The 16,936-nt window shown below is 45.2% G+C and overlaps 1 protein-coding gene across 1 annotated transcript in view; it reads right to left on the bottom strand.

The window, feature by feature from the left end:
- ENAH (ENAH actin regulator) overlaps positions 1 to 16,936 on the bottom strand; it is a 137,066-nt gene that overhangs the window by 30,413 nt on the left and 89,717 nt on the right. The window contains 2 exon segments of the mRNA XM_053909450.1: positions 6,249 to 6,333; positions 11,099 to 11,155. Coding sequence (XP_053765425.1) covers positions 6,249 to 6,333; positions 11,099 to 11,155 — 142 coding nt within the window.

The following is a 16,936-nucleotide window of genomic DNA, read 5'->3' as shown; positions in this document are numbered from 1 at the left end:
ACCGCGACGGCCGCCGAGTCCTCCCGCCGGACGGTCCCGACCGCGCGCCCGCCTGCGTGCGCGCTCCCCTCTAGGCTAGTCTCCGCGGCGCAGCCAGACGGACGGCCGGCCGAGACGGCAAGCCGACCCACGTCCATCAAGACCACTCAGCGGTTCCTCCTTCGCTCAGAACGAAAGCTCAATTCTCCGCGATCGCCCGCCGCGTCCCGCGTGACAGGACTCTCCGCGGGCTTCAAAGCCACCGACCGCTCTCCCTGTGCACTTGTTCTCTCTGCCCCGGCCTCAGGGGCCTCTTCGTCCACGTGCACACGCGTGCACGAGCACCGCGAGGCCTCCGCCCGGGGCGCTCCCTCCGCACGCAGCGCGCTTCACCCAGACACCCACCTGGCCGGCGCCCTCCCTCGCGTCGGTGAGAGCCGCCCCGGCCGGCGTCCCCTTGCCCCTCTGGCCCACACGCCCCCCTCTACTCGGTCTCTTCCGGGGGCACTACTCGCCTAGGAGGTCGACGGTCCGTCCGACTGGGGTAAGGCTGTGTACGTCCCCGCCCCGCTCCCTGCCCCGCTCCGTCGTAAGCAGGGGAACAGACGGCGCCTGGAACCTCGCCGCGCCGCGGAGCGGAGGCGACCACAGCCGGCATCCGTGCCGAACGAGGCTGAAGCAGACGGGAGAAGAGGAGGCAGGAGAGGCCTCCCGCGAGGCCAGGGGACAGGATGGGAGCGGGCAACGCGGCCACGATCGGGCCGATGAATAACCGCACGCCCTGTCTGCAGAGCAGCCGCACCGCCACCCTCTCCTCCCCCAGCTCAGCTCAACAGACGCGGTGGCGTTTACCACAGCCTGCCCTCTGAGCAGACACGCGGCCTCGGGTGAGCCACGGCTTTGGGGGAGCCAGGGCTAGCTCGGTCGGCATCTGTGGGGTCCCGAGGCCGGTCGGCCCCCCACCCTTGTTCCCTGCCGAACGGACAGCCTGCCAGTCTGTGTGCTCCGCCCGCCTCCACAGACCCCCGTCCCCGGCAGCCCTCGCTCTCAGGGAGGCCGTGTCCGGCAGAGACGTCGCCTCCATGATGCAACGGGAAACCCGAGCCGAGGACGGATGCCATTCGATCGAATCCGTTTACAAAGAAGCGGACCACTCAAGATTACCAGATGTTGGAGGAATATTGAGTACACAAGACAAACAACCCAGCTCTACAGGAGGGAGAGGACTCAGAGAAAGGACGAGAACATGAGACACTTAAGATACAATCGTGAGTCTGGAACAGGCTGTTAAGAAGGGAATGATTACAAAACAAAAAGCTCTCTTGGAGATTAAGACTGGTCTTTCTTTTTTTTTTTTTTTTTTTTTTTTTTTAATTTTTTTTTTAACGTTTATTTATTTTTGAGACAGAGAGAGACAGAGCATGAACAGGGGAGGGGCAGAGAGAGAGGGAGACACAGAATTGGAAACAGGCTCCAGGCTCTGAGCTGTCAGCACAGAGCCCGACGCGGGGCTCGAACTCACGGACCGTGAGATCATGACCTGAGCCGAAGTCGGACGCTTAACTGACCGAGCCACCCAGGCGCCCCAAGACTGGTCTTTCAATAGAGATCCACCACCGTCCCACCCGATTAGGTGGCCGTGAGCCAGGGGTGTGGCCTGTGGGCGCGTACAATGTGGCCTGTCTGGACAGTAATACGTGGTAAGTGTAAAATACATTCCGAATTTTAAAGACTCAGTATGAAAAAGAGAATGTAAAACACCATAACAATTTCTACACTTACTTTATGCTGGAATGATATTAAAAAAATTTTTTTTAATGTTTATTTAGTTTTGAGAGAGAGAGAGAGAGAGACAGAGCACAAGTGGGGGAGGGGCAGAGAGAGGGGGAGACAGAATCCCAAGCAGGCTCCATCCAGGCTCTGAGCTGTCAGCACAGAGCCCGACGTGGGGCTCGAACTCACAGACCGCAAGATCATGACCTGAGCTGAAGTCGGATGCTCAACCGACTGAGCCACCCAGGCACCCCTGGAGGGATAAGATTTTAGATAAACTGGGTTAAACACGATATATCATTAAAATTAAGGTCACAGGTTTCTTTTTTACTTTTGCTAATATGGCCACTAAAAATTACATACATGGGCCATGCTGTATTTCTACTAAATAGTGCTGGTCTAGGATATGTGGCTAAAAATATTACCAATGATACAGAACAAAAAGAAAAAAGCAGAAAATGAAAAAATAGAAGTATACTGAAGCAACAACCTTGGAAGCCAGCATCTGACATGTAGGAGTTCCCAAAAAAGTCAACAGAGAAAACAGAGAAGACATGTTAAAAAAATAAATTTAAAAAAAAAATTAAGAGATGTGCTTATTAAGTCTTCAAATGGAAAAGGTCTATTAAATATTGAGGTTAAAGAAAGAAATGAGGGAGAAAGAAACCACAAAACTCAAAAACTTTAGCTAGTCACATATTCGTAAGGACTCCAACTACCCTGGTGAATGAGGTTTAAAGGGACCCCAGAGTGGGGTAGGGGGTGGGGGGCTCCCCTGCAAACACACGGACAAGACAGCACACCCAGGGGGCGGAGCGGGACGGCAGGACCACTGAGCCCCCCTCGCAGAGGGAGCAGTGAAGAGACACAGGTTCAATTTGAAAGAGAAACCGACAGCAGGACTACAAATAGTGGCCACTGGTAACGGGCAGGGACATGAAGAATTCGGGTTTCCTAGTAGAGTCAGCCGCCACTAGCCATCACTCGACTAATCAGGAGACAGAAATAGAAACATATAATCTCGCGCTATGGAAGAAGCCATCCAAAATACTAAAAGCAGAAACGGTTAGGAGGGATTGAGTCTGGAGATTAACACGAAGGGAAGGCCACACGCTCCCCCATCTCCGACCCTCCGGCACTACCTGGGATTCTACCATGAACACACGACTTAAAAAAGAATTAATCTGACAGTAAGCAAGTGGGAAAAACTGAAAGGGAGCTAGGTTAAAGGCAGGAAAACCAACTAGAAAACGATGGGAGTGCGTAAGGGAACACACGCCAGAAAAGCTCTCGGTGACGAGAATGTCCGAAGAGACAATCTGTCAGGCTTTCCGAGACAGAAGTGACAGGGTATGCCGGAACAGAGCCTGTGAATGAAGATAATTACAGACTTCCTAAAGCAGAAAGTCCGGGTGAAATACGAAGAGAAGGAAGTGTGCGCGCCCTGAGGTATTAGCGGGATACCCAAACGCATGCGTTCCGCAGCAGCTCACTGAGGACCACTCGTTGGAACCGAAGGGTCTGTGACCCTCCGAAATGCCATGCGGGTGTTGCACAGAAGAGCACGTGTACGCGCATTTAAGAAGGATGTAGGGCTGGGTGGAAGAGGGCAGGAGTCCACTGCTGGCACCAAATTCTCAAAAGGACGCGTGGATTCCATTTCACTGGAAATATGGATCTCAGGTGCAGATCACGGCTGTAAACGTGGGAGCCGTCAGCAGAAGACAGTTAAGAGAAAACTACAATATCCCACGGAATCCTCAGTTTTTTGAAGGTATACCACGTGCGGAAAAAACCCAGAGACAGCTAAGCGCACGCCCTTGCGGAAGAAACGGAAGGGAGAGCAGTCCGCGATGAACAGAGACTACAGTACCAAAAGGAAGAAAGCAGAGGCAGGCTGTGCACCAGGAGAAGAAATCTAAACCAGAAACAAGCCAATGATGATGGAAGCAGCATTTCCAGGAGATCGGAGCAGACACCAACAGATTTCACCAGATAAAAATGGAAGCGGGTAGAGGAGAGCAAAGGGAAGGAACAGAGATAAAAATGAACACCAGGAGAAAGAAAGTGGTGTCCAATGGAAGGTTTATCCAAGAGAAAGAAGAGGGGCGCCGGGCTGGCTCAGTTGGGTGGGAAGTGCGACTCTTGATCTCGGGGTTATGAGCTCAAGCCCTACATTGTGTGCGGACATAAACATTGTTTTTTTTTTTTTTTAATTAAAAAAGAAAAAAAAAGAAGAAAGTCTGTGTGTGACTATGGACAGAAAATAATTTAAAAACTTACATCAATTTTTTGGACGATTTCAAGTCTTCAACTAAACAAGTAATATAAACAACGTCCAATTTCAAATCCTGACGTATCTTCCCACATACAAGCAGAAAAGCCTCAAGTCCGGCTGAGCGCTGCAGGGCTAACACCCAGATGGGACAGATACACACAGCGTTTTCACAGCAATCAGTAAAAAATTCGCTCAATACTCATTTCCAGTACAGCCTCGAGCTGCAAGTCGTGGACAGCCCTCCATGTAGCGGACGGCCCTTCAGAGACCCTTAACCAGCCGGCAGCATCCTCCGCGGCTCCGGTCTCTATTCTGTGCTGTCCTCGCCCAGCACCTGTCCCCAGGGCCACATGCTTGTCTGCTCCACAACGTGAAAAATTATCTGTTACATTTGGGTTCTCTCCTGGTTCTTCCTGGCTTTCTACAAATGGGTTACTCCTGATAATACTACAATCATTTTTTTATTAATTATTTTTCCGTGTGTATGGGGGGGGGATGGGCAACAGTATCATTACAATTTCTAACTCTTGAAATTATTTTGGAATGTTTAAAACACTCAATACAGAACTTTTAAACCTTCCTTATTTCTATAAAAACTTAAGTTTTACTTCTGTTACAGCATCACTCAAAAGAGACAGATTTTCAACCAAATAGAGAGGGATTCAACCAGAGAGGCTGTGATGAAAACAAAATTCATTTCGGAAGGGCCTTCCCCAAGGGCCACGCATTTACACACAGAACGTGGTGAAAGATCCCCGTCTGTCTGTCTTTCAGAGGAACATGACACACATATCAAGACAACATGAAGAATATGAAGAGTGTTTCAAATGTGGATCCAAATCAAAGGTCACAGGAAGAAACTCTAGCTTGCCATGGAGCAAATGTTTGTCAACTGGAAGAATCCATCTGTAGGACGATTATCAGCTCTCTGTAATAAACAAGTGACCTACTAGTGATTAAAAATAACAGGGGTGCCTGAGTGGCTCAGTTGGGTGGGTGTCTGACTTCGGCTCAGGTCATGATCTCATCATGGTTTGTGGGTTTGAGCCCTGCGTCAGGCTCTGTGCTGACAGACAGCTCGAGCCTGGGACCTGTCTAGGATTTTGTGTCTCCCTCTCTCTCTGCTCCTCCCCTGCTCATGCTCTGTCTCTCAAAAGTAAATAGACATTAAACAAACAAACAAAAAAAGGCAATGTCAACATCTCCAAAAAGTTTTCATTTGTTTAAAGTGGAAGGCCTGGGGCGCCTGGGTGGCTCAGTCGGTTAAGCGTCCGACTTCGGCTCAGGTCACGATCTCGCGGTCCGCGGGTTCGAGCCCCGCATCGGGCTCTGGGCCGACGGCTCAGAGCCTGGAGCCTGCTTCCGATTCTGTGTTTCCCTCTCTCTGCCCCTCCCCCGTTCATGCTGTGTCTCTCTCTGTCTGAAAAATAAATAAACGTTAAAAAAAAAAAAACTTAAAGTGGAAGGCCTGGGAGAACCTGGATGGCTCAGTTAGTTAAGCATCCAACTCTTGATTTCGACTCAGGTCATGATCTCAAGGTTTGTGAGATGGAGACCCGAGTCAGGCTCTGCACTGACAGCGTGGAGCCTGCTTGGGATTCATATTCATTCTCTCTCTCTCTCTCCCCCCCACCCTTTGATCACACTCTCTCCTACTCTCTCTCTCAAAATAAATAAAAGATAAAATAAAATAAAATGGAACACCTGGTTTAACTAATTCAGTTTTAGTTGCTGAATGTATAGAAAACTCTTTTGTTACAAGTTTGGTAGCTTACAGTTCAGAAACTCTGCTAATTCAGAAAAAAAAAACTATACCTAATTGAGGCTGTGTTACAATTTCAAATCTATTTCTTTATAAAGGGCATTGAAGCAACGAGATGATTACTATTGATCTCACTGAACCAGCGATTCAATCATGAACAGAGTGAGTCTGTATCCATTACTAAGCTCTATGGTAGTATCTCAAGATCAGAGACTTATCCAAACAGCCAACACGACGCCAACTTTCTAGTTAAATTAGTTATGTGAAAGCCAGAATGACCATAGATCAATCTGTAAGCACTATAAAAATAAGACTCCGTGAAGTGAAAGTCATTTTGTATGCTGCTAAGTGACTTTTAAATGGCTGACAAGACACAATCTACTTCCTATATACCAGGATGCTCGTGGGCCTTCCGCAGTAGAAAGAAAAACTGCAAATAACAACTTTTAAATTTACCTTCTTTGAATTTCCAATTCTTCTTGTGATGGGCCATTTTGAACTTGGGCAGGTAGCTGTGAATTTTGTCTAGGCAATGTTGGCCCTAAAAAGGGAGGAAAACATTATAGATGAACATTATCTTTATAGCTAGCTGGACAGAGGAGATAAAATCATGAGAAGAATAACATAAAACCATCACATATTTACAAATGTATCTTCTTTTTTGTTTAGCAAAATAAAATATAAGCTTTACATAACACACAGCAAATGAAAGACTGCGACATAATACTGCCATCATCCCCAGAAGGCTTACTTGAAACAAATGGAAAACACCAACAATAAAGGAAAATAAACATTTACATATGAAGAGCTTGAGGAAAACAAGTGTTCAATGAGCATCTGAATAGGCGCCTGAGCTTGGCATTTTCTAGGACAATGAGACATTCTCTTCAGGGTACTTATTCATGAAGTGGGGAGGGAGAACTTAAATGAAAAAAATCAGAATTCAAAAACTCACCTAAATAGAACACTGGAAATGAAAAACAGGAGAGAGAGAGCATGAGAACCTTATTACTAGGATGAAGTATGCTAATGCATTTATCAAATTTGCCCAATTTAAGCTGCCATTCTTATTTACTGGCTTGGCATTTCCAGCACTGGTGAAAACAAACATTTGCTAAACTTCTAAACAGAATTAGCCTACTTCTCTGAATTTTTAATGTAACAGAGGTAATCTTAACAACTTTTCATTTGGGGTAAAAAACAACCCCCCCCCCAAAAAAAAAACCAAAAACCAAAAACCCTGCATTCAAACCAACACGGCTCTGTCACGAGAAACTAATGACCCTTCATTCCCACGTACCATGTACAATGCAGACCCATTTTTAGCATCTTATAAAGAATGCCATTAAATATGGGACATTTTAATGTCACTGGATATAAAAATTAAATGTATCATGAGAGAAATGAACACTGGACCTAATATGCAACGCCCACGGTTAAAACAGAACAATCTTGAACTCTAACCCAGTAAACAAAAGAATCCAGTAAACAAGTAAATCTAGTGTGTCAGCAAATGCCCCTAACAGATATTGTGAAAGTGTTCTGTAGACCACTACTCCAAGAAAGAGTTGATAGACAAACACTTCTGTGTACTAATGCCAATGCTCGTATCTCTAAGTTAACAGCACAAGAGCACCAAGTGTGTGCCATAGAGTGAAGTGACCCTCACAACTAGAAGGACATGGCAATATAATAATACAGTACTGGTAGATCCCAAATGTAGAAAAGCAGATGATTTGATCTAAACTTACCTACTAAATTTTTTCCTCATCTCTTTCCCCATTTCTAGATTAATCATGTAATTTGTCTTTTGGAGGACAAATTACATGACAACTGCAGTGATGTATCTCATTAGATTTCCTAACAGTCTGCTATTTTGATAACCACATAAAGGAAGTATTAAAATATATTAACCCCGTGTCATCAGCAACAACAAAAAATCAAAAAGCTTTTTAAATTAAACACGCACTTAAATCTGCATAAACAAAAAATAAAACTTGTCTAGCAACCAGGCTGGAATTCTTTCCTTCTCTTGGGAATGAACATACTGATGTTAAAAACAGACTATCACATTAAGCCATACACTAATGTCTAATACTTTTATGAGGAGAAGATGTCTCATCTCTTTGGCAGAAGGAGGGAGGAAACGGAAGATCAGGGTGGGGGGAAACCTGAGAAAATAGAAACTATTTGGGGGAAGCATTTTTTTATAATCCAAAGTTACATCTTTCCAAAAATATTAAGTGTTGAGCATGTAGCTTGGGCAACTCACGAGACCGTTATGGTTTAACTCTTTTTTAAAATACTGTTTATTTAAGTGAAAACCTGATGCTGCTCGAATAACTAAACAGCTGGATGCCAGCAGGCCAGAGAGACGAGTCCGGCACCCACTTCCACCTCCACGGGTGCGCCAGACTGCTCACACCCAGAGCAAGCATGTGTTACCTCCACCGTCGTGCCAACAGAGGAAATCCACCAACAGAAATCTATTGATACGAGTTTTCACTCAAATATGTAAATTTAAGAAAAAGCTGTCAAAATTTCAACTCAATCCTGATTTTATTAGATTTGAAAAAAGACAAAAACAAAAGTTCGATAGAACTCGAAAAAGCTTGAATGAGAAAAAAGTATTTTTTAAAAGGAATGTACAGAAACCGTTTTGGTTTTTTTCTAAGTTAAAAACTTAGTGAATTTGTTTTAAAAGCAGGTTTTAAGAATGTGGGAAATATTTTCTGGCTGATATCATTAATTATAAAAATAACGTACTACAGTTTATTCGTGCAGCTAAAACAGGAAAACTTCAAGGAAAATCCTTTTAAAATGAGGGGAATTTTGATCCAAGAAAAACTCTAAAGATGATTTTCTACACGGTTCTTTGTGATAACGGGCAGCTGGTCTCTCCACAGACCTCTGCACGGTGGCCGCAGAGGAGAAGCCGTCTCCCTGGCGTCTTCGCGTACTTCTATTTACTTTAGTTGTTTTGTTGGCTTTCTTCCCCATCAGTACTGTCAAGTCATGACAATGACACACTGAAATTCACGTGCATTTAAAAATAATGTAAATATACTGAAAGCGATGGACAGGAGAGTTCTGGGTCAATTATGAACTCCGATATACGAGGTCATGCTTCCTGTCAGCCCTCTGGGTTCTACAACTGGTCAATTACAGCAACATGAGACGGCAACTATGACCAATCACGGCTGCCAGCTGCCATTGTATTTTCTGTAATGTAACAATTATCTTACTTTTCACATGGGTCATAGTCCTAAATGGGTACCTGTGTTCTCAGAGAATGCAAAAAAGGCACTTTCCTACGCAGCGGGTGAATCATGAGCTCTGAGCTCGTGTGCTGGCTGACTGTTCTCCTCCAGGGGAAAGTAAGAGGAGAAACCAGGGAGCCCGCTTCACTCCCCCTGGAGCGTCATAAAGAACAGCGGCGATCTTCGAGGATTAGTTCCTCTGTTTTATTACCACAGCCAAAGACAAGCGCTGATATTAATTTGTCCTGGCTACAATTCACGTAGCAGAGATGTGACTTAGTTTCTGATAAAGAAAATGTGTCCATGTCGCTGCTATGTTCTCTATAAATGATGGAAATCAGAGTGAAGGGTCCTGGAAATGAGGACTTCATACTGAGTTTTGGCTGAAGCACATCCACCTGCCACCACGTTTTAATTTTCACAAATGTAGTTTTCACACTTAGCCACAGACTATTTAAAAACACAGGACTAAAAGACCAATAGGTGTTATGATACACAATACAATCAAGTGTAAACTTAGCAATGTGGTCATTATATTGTTGTACACAGATCGATTAAAGGTAATAATGGGGAAAATCTGCTTTTTAACACATTACTTTTACGACTTAAAAATTCATCTTTATTAAGGGCAAATCAATCTTCTCTCTGCAATTGGGTTAATTGTATCTATTATTCTGCATGTGGAACTCAACACGGTAAGTAGCAAAGTACAGAACACCAAGTAGGTTCTCAGAATGAAGTAAAAAAAAAAAAGTCCTCTAATAACAGCAATACGAATAATAACTCATGGCTAGTTCAAAAGGTGGCCTAGAAGAACCCCCAGGAGGAGGCAGAGAATCACAGGTGAGATAAACCCCGGGGAAGACGGGGGCTCGCGAGGGGCCACACCCCCCAGGCTCACTGCTGTCTCTGTGTCTCCCTGAGCAATCCCAGAATGTTAACTTCAGGTGATTAAGAAATACATCCGAGTTTTCATTTTTGGAAATTTCTAACACATGCTTCTTTGCCTCAACCAGCAAGTACATAAATGTGAAAATAATTCTCTTTATAGCTAAAGAAACAATATCAGAAATACTGAAGAATCACATCAAAAACTGAGTCACATGGATAAGTACATACACACAGCTGAACTGTTCATCTAAAATTTGAGCAGTAGGTCACTTTATGATTTTCTCTCTCGTAAGATAATTGGGCCAGTCAGGTATACAGGAGTAAAAAAAGATATATATACAGGAGCCAATAAAAAAGAAGTTCTAAGAATTACAAGTCACTTTTTGAACTTGGGTTTTCAAACCGGAAAGTGTGAGAATCAAATGATACAAACGACTCGGACGAAGGTTTGTGTGTGCGTGTGTGTGCGTCTGGGGGTGTGTGCGCACGCAGCCCTCTGCTCGAGTAAGGGTATGAAGATGCACCTGTCTGACTACCTGTAACCTGGGGCAGCTAAGCGGCACAGCCGGCTGCTGCGTGCGCACGGCACACACGTGCGCACGCGTGTGCACAGGAGCGGAAGAGCACTCGCCAGGCCCAAACCCACTCCTCGGCAACAGGTGCCTAACCTAGTGCGGGAAGAAGGCCGTCCCTCCCAAGCCAGCCCAGGGAAGCAGCAATGGCTTACGTCTGCCTCACGACATGGGTCACCTCAAACTTCGTTCCTGAGCAAAAGCTCCCTTCAGATAAGGCCCATTCCTCAAAACACACTACGGTGGGTGTAATGCTGTCCCTGAAATCGTAAATTAAAAGACTGCTTCAAACAAAAGCGTTAAAAACAGAAACAAACAAAAACCCCTCTCGTTCATGTTGGGAGAACTGAAGAGGAATTCGTTTTAAGACTCTCATTCTAACCAAATCCCCACTAAGAAGCCAACTCAAAAGCTGCCCGAATCACCTACGTGAGCCCCAACAGTATCACAACATGAAACAGTAGCTGCTGTGGATCCCAAACACCACAAACCAGACTATGGCCTACGGAAACAAAAGTTATGGAAATGTGCAAGTAGTATGTACCACAGCTTGAAAAAGTAATGTAAACATAATGTTGCTTACCACAGAAAATACATCGCAAATTAGTGCTGTCCTGGGTAGCAGCAACCTTGCTCTGGGCTGCAACAGACACCTTGGTGTTAGAAGCTTCAAAGGACAACGGGGCCATCTGAAGAACTTCACACAAACTAAAAGGTGCTTTGAAAGGTTCAAAATGTTTTTATACACACTTCCTATCTAGATCCTCATTCTGGAAGCTCTGTAATTTAATAAAAACGTATCTTCTTTAATATAAATTTGAAAAAGAATTTTTATGTGTCATCTTATTTGTGGAAAAACCCTGTAATAAGCCACAGACCAAACGATGCCCTTAGAGCTTGTTTTCCGGGTGACACAAGCAGAGAGTGCGATCCATTTACATTTTACGATTATGTTTTAGAAAGTAAATGGAACGGTTTATGAGGTCAAGACCCAAGGCTGAGTTCGTTCCATGGAATTACTGCTCATTTAGAAGACTTGACGGCTGAGAAACATTCTGGAGAAATGCTCACGATGAACTCAGCGTAAGATGGACTCAGTTCCACTAGTTGAAAAAGACAAAAGACGTTGTAAACAGCCTGGAGAAATCAAAGTGTCTTATTAAAGTCACTGATGTAAATCAGAACATCTTCGTTTGCTCTGCACTTTGAAACGCATCAAAAAACTATTGTTTTCAGAAGCCACATTTTGTTGTTTTTTTTTCCTCAATGTGTATATATACTTGACAAAATATCATATTAAAAACGTGTGGCCATATCAAACAGTCATTTAATATTTAGGTTATCTACATTAAAATTTACCTTAAGTAATAATGAAATAAATTCTCTTTAAGAGAAAAAACTCAACAAGAAGGTGGTAATTTATGAAAAGGGGAAGAAAGGGTTACATAAAATCAAGGTGATGCTCAAAAGTGGGGTAGAAAAAACAAAATTAGTATTTTTCTTAGGATTACATTAGTGACATCGAAAACTTTACATCAATAATTTTCTATAAAATCCCCAAGAAATTCTTTTCAGCATGGGAAATATTTTCCTTTTCCATTGGTATTAACCCAAATCAACGAACAGATTAAAACATACTGGCTTAAGGAAGACTGCATAAAGGCTAACAAGACGGTATTTTAGATTTCCCTGAACTGTGCTCTTTAGGTAACACGATTAATACTAAAAAAGTCTCCATAGAATCAGAACAAACCAACTTATATTTAAAGATTGTACATCTGAACATGGTAATAAATCTTATATAATCAGGAGAATTTACCATTTTTAGAAATTAGATTTAATATAATCCAATTAAGTTTAAATCTTGCTTTAAAAACAATACATACAGCAGATATTTGCAAACAGAAACAGAATAAGTAAGATTGATAAAAGGCACCTTTGCCAAGTACCTCCAACAACCCACTCGAGGCCTGTGAGAGCCGCAGGCACAACATTACTGTAATGACAGAAGAGACCACAGGCATGCACATAACACGTCTACCAAGTCAAGCACACCACTGCAGAGGAGAGAAACGATTTAGGAAACTGTCAATAATTCTATTTCAAGTTTAAACTTTAAAAGAACCTGTCTTACCGATGTCTGTAAATGACACTTCTAATAAAGCCTTTATTAAATAAACATGCCTGGTCTTCAGCTTTTATTCTTCAGTTCCTTTAATTCATATTTAAAGGGAAAGAGAGTCAGGAAAATATAAAAACTCACAAGGAAAACCTGAGAAATGATGTCGCCTCTGACAGCAAAGAAACTGCCACATTCCAGTACCGATCATTTCGGCAGAGTCATCTGACAAATTGTCAGAATGCAGGTGAACCGTTAGGACTGCGTGAGACAGAACATTTTCAACCAGAAACGTCTGTGCTTGTCACGGTTTACGCTATCACGCCTCACGCTTGCACTTGGGATCCTCAGGCACCTGCTTTCAGGACCCGTGCTCCCCGCCAGCTCCCGGCTACCTCTCCATCCTACTGCAGTTCCCCTTCCCCTTCCCCGGAGACACTGAATTATTCATTCAGTCACATGCATAGGCCTGCAGGCACTTCCTGCTGAACTCTGATGCTCACTGGGGGGGGGGGGGGGGGGGGGGGGGAAGGAGGAGGAGGGGGGAGGAGGAGGAGGAGGAGGAGGAGGAGGAGGAGGAGGGAGGAGCGTGGGAAGGAGCACTCACTGTCCGGTGCCGGGAGGCCCGCAGCGGAAGCAGGGTCACGGCTGCCATCAGTACCCCGGGCACCGCGCATGTGCCTCCGCAACAGCGCCTCTCCCCGAGTCGGCCTCGCTGTGAACGGGCTCCGAGCTGGGAGAAGAAAGGACGGGCCCTCCACGAAAGCATCAACTGAGGAGTAGGTTAAGGGGAATCAAGCAAGCAAAACTGAGCATCTCTATTTGACTTCCGGAGAAGAAAACTGACGACATGTATCAGCTACTCTGACCACAGAACAGTCTCGTCGCGGCTGTTTGCTCATTTCTAACGTGGTCTGGAAGGCAGCGATCCCTCAGGCTCGGCCTTTCGCCACTCTCTCCCCGTAGGTGTTTGTACGAGTGGCGCAACGGTGAAGGCCGGGTCAGACAGCAGTAGCGAAAATGAGAGGCGGGTCAAATCGACGGGCATGACTACATTTTCCCGCTAGATGTGATCACTACAGCAGACCCGTAGCATCCCATCCCACGGCCACTTGTAAAGGGGATATTACCCATGTCATCATTTCTTCTGAGGATTAAATGAGATCGTTTGCTTAAAGCCAGTTTTAATTTGATTTACTCTCTGGAAAGCTGATCTGTCGAGTGAGCACACATCACCAGCTTCCAAATGAGCAGTGTTCATGCTTCTGACCATCAATAAGGGCCCCCCGGTATTTCCCTCGTGATTGCAAAGTCCTACTACATACACTGAAAGGGAATGAAGGCAAACGCGTGTGTGTCTGTTCTATGGTGTCCAGAACCGAACGCAGGGAGACACTGTGCTGCCTGCGTCAGAAACAACACGAAACAAAAACACATACCACGGGAATGCCGACTGCTGCAGCCACTACAGAAACAGTATGGAGGGTCCTCAAAAATTAAAAACAGAATTACCCTAACTTCCGGCAATCCCGCTTCCGGGTACATACCCAAAGTAATGGAAAACATGGTATCCAGGGAATACCCACACTCCTCAGTTTGCTGCAGCATCACTCACAACGGTCGAGACACGGAAACTACCTGAGATGAAAGAACAAAGAAGATGCAGAGTGTGTGTGTGTGTGTGTGTGTGTGTAATACTCCATTCCACAACACGATGTGGAACACTACTCAGCCATAAGAGGAAAATCCTGTCATTGGCAACAACATGGATGGACCCTGCGGGCATTATGCTACGTGAAATGAGCCAGGTGGAGAAAGAGACCACGTGGCATCACTTGTACGGTGACTTAAAACAAACAAACACACTTGGGGCGCTTGGGTGGCTCAGGTGGTTGGGCATCTGACTTCAGCTCAGGTCATGATCTCACAGTTGATGAGTTCGAGCCCCGCGTTGGGCTCTGTGCTGACAGCTCGGAGCCTGGAGTCTGCTTTGGATTCTGGGTCTCCCTCTTTCTCTGCCCCTTCCCCGCTCACACTCTGTCTCTGTCTCAAAAATAAACAAATGTTTAAAAAAAAAAAAAAAACAAAAACCACCAGACTCATAGAAACAGTAGAAAAGTGGTTGCCAGGGCCCGTGGGGGTAAATAGAGAGAGGTTGGTAAAAAGGTACAAACTTTCAGCTGCAAGATGAGTAAAGACCGAGGATCTAACGTAAAACATGGTGACTACGGTTTCATAGCACTGTACTGTATAAACGAAATTTGCCAACTCACCAAAATCATTAAAAAAACAAAAAAAAAAGAGGTAAGATGATGGATGTGTTAACTAACTAGATGGGAGAAATCCTTGCACAATATATACTGTATCAGATCACCATGACGTACACTTTAAATATCTTACAATTTTATTTTTCAGTAATACCTCAATCAAACTGGATGTATACACGTGTGTGTGTGTGTGTGTGTGTGTGTGTGTGTGTGTGTGTGTCAGACTGCAGGGCTCCGTGCCAGAAGACGTGAGAAAAGAGTAAACTGTGTTCAGAGGGATGGCATTTTTAAAGTGGCACTTTAATACATTTTCAAAAAAATTTTCCTCTTAAAATATGTGGTTTTTAACAAAAGAAAATCTTTACCTATGTCAGGAATTGGAGCACCACGCATCTAAAGCCACACCTGGAACAGCGCCCACAGCCGCACCGCTCTCCCGTCCGTGTGCCGGGTCTCAGGCAACACTGCACATGTGATGGGCTTCCCCTGCCTCTCTTCATCTCTTCGATCTTTCCCCCACTTACGGCCTCAAAGGCATTTTATTTCCTTCTAAGCAAAAACGTGAGTGAGAACAGCTGCTAACAGCTCACAGACTGCCGATCATTTACTAGAGGCTGCAACGGCGACAGTCTCCATGTGCTCCCAGCCCAGCACCCGATCCGCCGTGGAGGCTCTGCCTCCGGCCAAAGAAGCCTCAAGAGTCAACCGGAAGTAGTGGCCCGGTCCTGCCACGTGCTAACACTTGTGTAAAGGCAGGAGTGACCCACGTCCCACATCCTCTTCCCTGCAGAGCTGAGCCGTCCAGCAGACCAGCTGACAACCTCCCCCCTGCCTCGGTCACTAAAGGCATTATTATTAAGTATGTGCATAGCCAAGCAGAAGACTGTTGTCAAAAACCCGACCAGCGTTTGCTGGAGTACTGGCTAACTCTTCAGCCCGCACGGTGATCTCAGGTGCGCAAACTAGAAACCTCGGGCCCTCCGCACCCATTCCTTTCTACTACTACCAGTTAACCTACTTGCAACCCCGTAATCTCTCGAACGGTCTCCACTGCCACGGGTCATGTTCCATGACCTCTTGTCCACACTGGTGGTTTTCAAAGTGGGACACATTTCTCCAGAATGCTAAACATACACTGGGGTGGGCAAGAGAACGGCATTTCTATTTCTGCTCATTTTTCTCTCATCCTTTTTCTTGCTTTCTTAATGTTTTATCGTGTACTCCGTATGTCCACACCAAAGTACATATACTCAACCACACACACACCCAGAGCAGGGGAGAAGCTCAAAAACGAAGATACCAGCAGCCTGGGCGATGACGACAGCATCACTGGATGAAGCTGCCCATTCTGATCTCGGTACCTCCCCTTCCCCACGGCAGCCAGTGAGACCCTAACAACCGAACCAGACGGAATTGCCTGCCTTAGTAAAATTTCTTCCACTGCTTCTCACTGCTCTAGCAAACTCCAGTGCCTTCTCTCCGTGACGCGACCACTGCCCATCTCACCCAGTCCATACTCTGTCTCCCGATGGTCCGTCCGGGCACACTGGTCTTTCCATCTTTCAGATGTGCTCCCCCTACGTCCCTCCCTCCACAGGGCCACCTCACACACAGAAGGCCCACACCATTCTTCTCGTGGTGTGGTCGGCGGGAGTATTTCCTTTTGAGCCAACTAGAACTTGTGAGTGGCCAACACTCAACTGGAGTCCCTATCACCCCCAGACAAATAAGAGAACCACCCCCTTCACCAGGAGCGCTTTCCCCTACTTCAAGTTTTATCATGTATGTTTTTTTCTGTTAGCCACTTAAAAAATCTGAAAGGAGATAATAAGCATAAATATAAACTTAGATAATTATCAGAATTTCTAAGAAAGATGAAGAATCTATCTAAAGACTTAGGAGAAAGGTTTTAGTAGAATATTGCAATTAGGCAAAGTGGTCCAAACTTACACTCGGATGAGAGAGAGACAGAGAGAATGGACTTGCGACAGCCCACAAAACTGAAGTCGGGTGGGGGTGATGGTAAAGACGTGCA

This window comes from Panthera pardus, unplaced genomic scaffold, assembly GCF_024362965.1.
Source record: "Panthera pardus isolate Hobbes unplaced genomic scaffold, ASM2436296v1 HiC_scaffold_21, whole genome shotgun sequence".
Taxonomy (NCBI): Eukaryota; Metazoa; Chordata; class Mammalia; order Carnivora; family Felidae; genus Panthera; species Panthera pardus.
The sequence above is the reverse complement of the archived record's forward strand: the minus strand, read 5'-3'. Positions and strand labels throughout refer to the sequence as shown.